This window comes from Leptinotarsa decemlineata, unplaced genomic scaffold (assembly GCF_025532065.1).
Source record: "Leptinotarsa decemlineata unplaced genomic scaffold, Ldec_3_MD MMD2_tig00000576_RagTag_RagTag, whole genome shotgun sequence".
NCBI classification, from domain to species: domain Eukaryota; kingdom Metazoa; phylum Arthropoda; class Insecta; order Coleoptera; family Chrysomelidae; genus Leptinotarsa; species Leptinotarsa decemlineata.
The window spans coordinates 11,312,701-11,321,163 of record NW_027412551.1 but is presented as its reverse complement, the minus strand read 5'-3'; the positions used below and the strand labels follow the sequence as shown (position 1 = coordinate 11,321,163).

Genomic DNA, 8,463 nt, shown 5'->3' with positions numbered 1-8,463 from the left:
ATTGAGCTGAGCAACCTTAAAGAATAGAGGTAAGATTTAGAGGTAAGGACAGGTATCTGCCGGAGCACTAAGAATTTTGATATCACAGAAAATTTTCAAATTATTTGAACTATCAAGATAACAATCAAGAATTAAAATTATTAAATTATAAATACTCTTCTAATTTTATATTTTAATAACAATATATATATATATATATATACTAAATAGTATAGGCCCTTTTGTACCTTGCGGTACTCCATAGTACACCATCAACATTTACTGACTGAGTTCTATTATTTAGATAGCTTGCTATGATTACTTCATCCAGGTATGTCATATGGTATTCTGATATGGGGTGATTCAGTTAACTCCGTTAGTGTTTTTAGGTACCTGCAAAACGGCATGAGAATAATAGTCAAAGTAAGTCACAAAAAATACTGCCATCCTTTCCGTATTCAACTGGGCATCATATAACTTCCAACGTTATACATCTATGAAGTTCTACTAGAGATTCACTGGTGATGGGCAAGCTTACTGAACCCGCACAAACATAAATTAACAATAAATAGGAAAAATTAACTGAACTTACATGTGTATAATCATCTTCACTCATCTCTGAAATCATTAAGCCTTGCAAAATTCTAATCTACTATTGGAAAGTTTCTTCTTCAACACTGTTTTTGTAACATTGAGAAATTTATTGACGTGGCAGGGTTTCTACCTTGTGAAAGAACTGATCGAATCTTCAGTTTTTTGACTTCATAATTCTACTTTCTAACCTAACCTACACTCTTTACTTTCATTTTTGTCAGTAGATGATTTCATCTTTGTAATTCCAAACAAGGATTTCTGTATCCGCCATAAATATACTATAGTATGTCAAATGGCCAAATAAAGAACTCTACTCTACTTTATCTTCCAACTTCCAACCTATTATACTCATATCTTCACAGTGATCCGTCACTCAGATAAACGCGTTGAAATCTCATAAACGAATCCGAATGCTCATCACTCTTTGATGTGAAAGATCCGAATGAAAAGGTTCCATAATGTCATCAAGTTTCCTCCATTCGATGTTCCTCGAACTACATTCTTATTCCATAAAGATTACAAGATAGGCGTGTGTAAAGGCATGTGTGTGGATATCCCCTTCTTTGAAAAATCTTTCATCAAGTAAGATTATTTCCGATATACTCTCCCTGGAGCAAACTAAACTTTCCAGGACAAAGTGGAGGACTTTCACATGTAATATGATAAAAAAGTTTCTGTGTTTTATACGCTTAGACGGCTTGTTTCTTTTCAACAGCTTGAATACTCTGGAACTTTCTGTAGCTTGTTAGTAAATTGATATTCAGACGAAGAAATTATACAGAATCCCAGAAGTGTACTTCATTTTTGTAATATATTCGATTAATATATTCAATCAAGCTCAATAGTTCACGTTAATCTCGTTGCAATGTTTTTCGTGTAAATTCAGGAATTTCTTACATAATTAACAAAAAAGAACAAAATTTGAAAATTGCTGAATATTCTCTTCGACCATATGATATACATGTCGAACTCGATTCAAATATTATAGAAACATTTAGACTAAAAGTGGATTCACATAGAATAGACTAAAATAAAATCAGGAATTTCTCACATAATTCCTGGATATTTTCTTCAATATTGTGATATCCATCTAAAATTCATTTCAAATATCATAAAAACACATACTACGAAATTTCTCATATCACCTTCACTTCTCTAATATTGTTCTCGAGCTGTAAGAATACATAAACCACTCAAATTAATCAAATATTACAAAATATCGATTTTCCTCACTTCTCTGGTATTCTTTTCAATTCGTTTCAAATATTAACACGATTGAACCAAATGTAGGAAATTTCTTAATATTTTCTTTAATTTTATGAACAACGTAGTATAAACAATATTGGATCAGAGATACATTCTTCAGTCAAAACTCTTGGGTTTAATGGATTGAAAAAGATTGGAAACACCTGTTTCATGAACAGTATAATCCAATGTTTATCAAACACGAGATAGTTGTTGGAATATTCAAAAACAGATACATACATGGAAAATATCAATACTAGTACTTCTAGTATCAAAGGTTATTTAATCAAAGCGTTAGCAGAAGTTATCAAGGAATTGTGGTCAGAAGTTTCATCTGATAGGAAAATAAACACTGCCTACTTTAAAAGTCAGATTCAAAGACTCTCCCCTCGATTCATGGGATCTTTCCATCAAGACGCACAGGAATTCCTTCGATATCTTTTAGAAGGTTTACATGAGGACCTCAATGGAATTACTGAGACACCCAAACCGATCTTAACGAAGATAGACGAAAAATTGAGCGACAGCGGAAAAGCGCAAGAGTCCTGGCTGAGATACATGCACATGAACAGTTCGTTGGTCAATTGAAATCTACTGTGGAGTGCACATACTGTGGATTCTCATCAGTAACCTTCAATCCTTTCTGGGATTTGTCTCTCCCTATACCACAACGAACTGGCCAATTGAGTTCGTCACAATGCTTGGATTTCTTCACAAAAGAGGAAACCCTGAATGGAGATGAAAAACCAACATGTTCGAGGTGCAAAGAAAGAAGAGAATGCACAAAGTCCCTATCGATCCATAAGTTTCCCCGTATTTTAGTAATTCATTTAAAAAGATTCTCTCCAACGGAAATATTCAAAGGCAAATTGAATGTTGCCCTTGAGTTTTCTTCAGAAGGATCAGATAGGAGCAATTATGCAATGTGGCTCCCCGTCGTAACAATCTATATGCACTTTCGAATCACAGGGGGACTACCCACAATGGACATCACACAGCATATTGCTGTATTGAATACAGCGATTCACACGTTTCCCCAATTTCACCAAAATCGCTTGTGAGTGAGGAAGTCCTCTTTTATGAACAGGAGGGAACAAAGCAGCACTTTTGACGGGGTTTTTTTCCTTCTCTCTTTTCAATAGCTAGATTCTGTTAATTGATTTGTATTTCATGATTCTTCTGATTTCTTTCTTTAAATATGCATTTCAAATTCGACTCAAATATTGTAGAAACACATAGAATTCTTCCTGAATTAAGGAAGATTTCCTTAATTCAGGAAGCTACGAGATTCTGAGGAATGATCCGACAACTATGTACCAGAAAAAGGTTAAGGAAACTCTCAAAACAATAGAATTGGTTATGAATGGAAAGGATAAATGTAGAGCATTGATCATGAATCCACAACCATCAAAACTGTATTCTCTTATTAAATTACATAAAACCAATTTCCCGATTAGACCAGTGGTATCGTTCGTAACGGCACCTACTGTTAAAATCTCAGAAATCCTGATTGAATTGATTCAAACCTATACCAATTTCAAGCCTAAATTTAGTATAAATAATTCTTATCAATTAGTGGATAATATTAAAGACGTAATCCTCCCAGATAACTCAAAATTAATATCGTTCGATGTCCAAAATTTATTTCCCAGTATCCCGCCAACTGAAACAATTGGACTAGTGGAGTGTCTCTTAGACAAAAACCATGTGAATCCACTGATAAAACAAGAGATTGTTGATTTACTCACCATTTGTGTGTCTCAAAATTATTTCCAGTTTGACGGAGAATTCTTTTCATGCAATGAAGGACTAATAATGGGGAATCCTTTGAGTCCCTTACTGGCGGAAATTTTCATGGATAACATAGAGTATGAAATCCATAATAATCAGTTAGCCAACAATTTTTTGTACTGGTACAGATACGTAGATGATATCTTAGTATGTTTTACTGGTACAGATAGGCAATTAGGCAAGTTCATTGAATATGCCAACTCCATCCACCCGTCAATAAAATTCACCACTGAGAGGGAGGTAAATAATTCAATAAATTACCTGGACTTAACCATTACGAAAAATAACAATAAACATGAGTTTGCAATTTTCCACAAACCATCGTACACGGACATTATCATACATAATTCCTCCACACACCCGTACCAGCATAAAGTTGCTGCATTCAATAGTATGATTCACAGATTATTGAATATTCCACTGTCTGATAGGGATTTCCAGAAAGAGCTGAATTTGATCAAACAAATCGCGATTAATAACGGTTATAAGGTAGATATTGTAAACTCCATTCTTTCCAAAAAACGACAAAAGCAAGCCATGGATCTGGTCTACCCATATTCAAGATGCGATAACGTGAGTTATAAGACATTGACATATGTGGGGGAACCAAACAGGAATATTGCCCGTTTTTTGAAGAAAGAAGGCGTAAACGTGGCTTATAGAACGAATAATAACCTAAGTAAATTTATTAAAAACAATAAGGACAAAACTTTGGTGTCGGATAGATCAGGAGTATATAAGCTGACTTGTGGCTCCTGTCCAAAACTGTATATTGGGCAAACAGGAAGAACATTTTTCCAACGAATTAAAGAACATAGGAGTAGTTTTGTAAATAGAAAGACCAATTCCACATTTGCAAACCATCTTTTAGCAGAAGGACACGAGTTCAATCATGAGTACGAGGTGTTACATTTAGAAGAGAAGAGTTTGAAACTTAATCATCTAGAATGTTTAGAAATCAATAGATTCAGGAATTCGGGTAATTTACTGAATGATCAATTAGAACTCAATAACTCTCCGTTACTGAATATATTTTTTCAAATGTGAAAATGGAACATAAGTGCAGGTAATTTAATAAGTAGCTGATATTTTACTCAGGTAAAATATCAGCTACTTAAAATTCAGGTACTTCGTTTACAGGTACTTTGATTTCAGGTACTCCATAAACTATATATATATTTAGTATTGAATGTGTAGAATTAGTTGAAAGACACGCCAGATGAAGCCATTGTATGGCGAAACACGTGTTGCGTTTTTGTAAAACAATTTAGTGAAAATCTCACAATGAAGTGTTTTTGGAATACGTTAGTTATGGATTTTCATCAAGTATCGGCCGATTCCATCATATAATTCCTATTTCAGTTACTCTCAGGACATGTGCAATAAAAACCCAATATTGGAGAATAAAATTGAATTTCTGTTCATTAGGTAATATAATGAACAAACAGAGAGTATCTTATGCTCAAATTTAGCAGCTAAATAAAGAAAGAAAATTGAATTTAAGTATGTATCTTCTCAAATCTAAGAATAGCGTAAGTCGTTGTTACAATCAATGTGATTTCTGCCATTGTTTGTCTTTAATAATTTACCTATGTTAGGCGACAAATCCGATGTTGATAGTAACAACAAGTCACACACATGTTGCTCAATTAAGGATGTGCGGTTTTCATTTTTAACATAATTAAGGTCTGAAAATATATTTTCACACACGCTGGAAATTCTACTTTTGGTATCAATTTCTAGAAATCTGCAAAATCTTCCGAAGAATTTTGTGCTTCACAAGACAGTTTGTTGGCAAAAAGGTTTTTTAATTTATCGTGATTTTGGAGTTCAACGAGTTTCAACTGAATATTGGCAGGATAACCAACTATTTCCGCCAAACTCATTTTGAAAGGATTTATAAAAATCTGTATAGTTTGTTCTCAAACGACTATGATTAGCATTGAATTTTAGATTGGTATTTAGAATAATTAACAGAAGCAATATTGAGCTCCACTTTCAAATGTTTTATTATGGGGAAAAGGTCAATATTTTCTGTAGGTACTACGTTCCTTCGCGGCAGGCAATTTGACGGGATTTTTCAATTTAGTGCGTATTTCAAAACTTATTTGTGCAGGCCATTTAAAATTCTTTCCTGGGCCACATTGTGGCCGCGGGCGTGGGGTTGAGCACCCTTGTGCTAGACAAGGTTGCAAGTGATGTTCGCGTCTCCAATCAGGCGGATGGCTCTTTTCTGGATAGAATCTTCAGGGTATGCTTGGGGAGGAGCTCCATACATGAGAACAATATTCCAAACAAAGTCTGATCTGAGCTTTATAAAGCATCAGAAGCAGCTGAGGTGTGTACAGTTTTCTGGTTTGGAACAGTGTTCCAAGTTTTTGAAAAGCGGCTTTCGCAATTCCAGCGACATGATTGTGCCAAGAGATATTGGTGTCCATTTTAACCACCAACAAACTTATCAAAGCAGAAAGTGGAATTGTCTGACCTGACATCAATAATCTGGTTCGGAGATATTTATCTTTTTGGAGAAAACTATTTCCTGGGTTTTTGTGGCATTGAATTGAACCTACTTATTTTCACCCCAATTCGGAATTATTTGTTTTCTGAACAGGCCTCATAAACAAGACCACTGGGTCATCTGCAAAACTGATGATTCCTTCATCAATATTGTAAAAAAACGGAACAAACCCAAAACTTTACCTTGAGATACACCATAAATGATGTGTAAATAAGACATTCCTGAATATTAATTCCTGATGTCATCCGTACACTGTGATCACGCTAAGTTTTGACAACAATAAAGAAAAACATTTGAAGAGTTTTGGCTCACCTATGAAGGATTGAAACAATGTTTTAGTTGGTTTCCGGGTTTTGCCGTGGTCTTCTTCAGTACAGTTATTATAGTTGATATTTCATCATGAAGTCAAATGAATATTTTACGATGCATTAACGACAGCAATAAAACCATTTCTCATAATCGGCCCACATTGGGAATATTTCGGCACCAGAAAACAAAGCAAACACCGACTTGTCGTTGATCATTTCGAGGAAACTATAAAAAAGCAATAACAGTTCAAAATTTACATTAGTAACCGGCCAGAAATAACGAATTACTTCTGGAAATTCTCGTAACAGCCGCTCTGTGAGATTATACAATAGTTCCGAAGTCGATTGATATGCGGCGTGCGAAGATATATTTCGGGACCTTTTCAAACTCCTTCATGCGTTGCTAAGGCGGAACACGGCATATTTGAAAAGTTGAGGGTAGTCATTCTAAACAAAGCAACTGGAATTGCAGTGGAGTAGAATGTGAAATTACAACGAGAGGATACTTCGAAGTCTCGTGAGAAATTGAATTACAGGAATGTATAATTTATAACGCATTGAACACAAACGGAATCCAAAAATATTCGATAAAGTATTTGAAATTGTAGTGATGTATTCGAATCAAATCGAAATATTTCAGATGTTCTCCAAAATTTTGTCCATTTTTATCAGTCTACTTTGAATTGTAATATCTCAGTGAATAATTATTCAACTCAGTTGAAATGGGCGTCATATGAATCAGTTCACTTTTGCGAACGTAAAACAAATTGAATAATTCCGTCAGCATAAAAAGTATGTGCTCGAAATTTGATCCTGGTCCTGATTGGTGAAGGTTGTACCGGTGGGAAAGTTATAGAAGTGGTCGATTGGCGAGGGGTCTGGAGAGTATGGCGGGTGAGGCAGAAATTCAACACGTAATTCGTTCCTTTTTCAGACATGCGGACGGACGTTGTTGTGAAGCAGGACCAGACCCTTTTTTGTTGACCAGTACCGATTTTCGAGGATTTCACCACAATAGGACACTGTTGCAGAAACTCATTCCGTATCACACCAGCCGCTCACCACCATACAGTGATCATAGTATTTCTTCGATGGGTTTTTGATGCCATAGTGAGTCATTGATGTGTTCATGACCAGTGTCATGAACGTCTCCTGTTGTCGTAGAGGATCCACTCCTCAACACACGTGAAGATCCTATCCAAAAAAAGGATCGTTTTGGTTGCGCAATAATAATGATAAATGTGTTTATTGTTATATAAACAACAATGGCAAAGTACTAAGGAAAGTAATATCGAGTAGCAAATGGCATATTTTGCTCGTCTATGATATGAAAACGATAGAATAGCACTCTTCCTCGCAACCATGTGAAAAGGCCATTGACAAGAACTTATATTATAATATAAAAAAAAATTATAGATCACTAATAATTGTCTACTTACATTTTAGTTCCACTGTATATGCAAATATCATTAAAATCACATTTTCTCCGGTACAACAACAAAATTTTCAACATCACATTTGCATATAACTGTCTGGTTTTGTATATTTGGATTTATATGACTTTTTTAAGGAAAAAATGAATTTTCGAAAGCTTGAATCACAGAAAGTAGTCTTTTATAACTGAACTGGTTTTCGTGCATTTGATCCGTGTATGTGATATTATCTTCAATCTCACCGACGTTTCGACAAAGTCTCATTTGTCATCATCTGGATATAACTGTTAAGTGTTCGGAAGTCGGTCGACCCTAATCGATCCGCTTCCTACTATAATGGTAAAAATGATGTTTATTACGTGTTCAGAAGTAGAATGTCCTTAAACGCTACTAATTTAAATGTTGTTGTTGTTGATTTTCACCTGAGTTCTTCTTCTTCTTCTTGATTAACCTCTTCTTCCTGTAGAGGTTTGAAATGTTAAATCTAAAGTTCTCACGGATAGGAATATGCTGAACTGGTTTTCGGGCTTTTGATCCGTTGTTCTTGTCTATATTTAGTTATTTTTCATGAAATTCCACTATTTTTCTGCTTTAC

The 8,463-nt window shown here is 34.8% G+C and overlaps 1 protein-coding gene across 1 annotated transcript; it reads left to right on the top strand.

Annotated features, from left to right (window-relative positions):
• Positions 1–2,058: 2,058 nt before the first annotated feature.
• On the top strand, positions 2,059–2,406 carry LOC141481968 (ubiquitin carboxyl-terminal hydrolase 2-like). The gene has a single exon (XM_074174468.1). The coding sequence runs from the start codon at positions 2,059–2,061 to the stop codon at positions 2,404–2,406; it is 348 nt and encodes a 115-aa protein (XP_074030569.1).
• Positions 2,407–8,463: the final 6,057 nt, after the last annotated feature.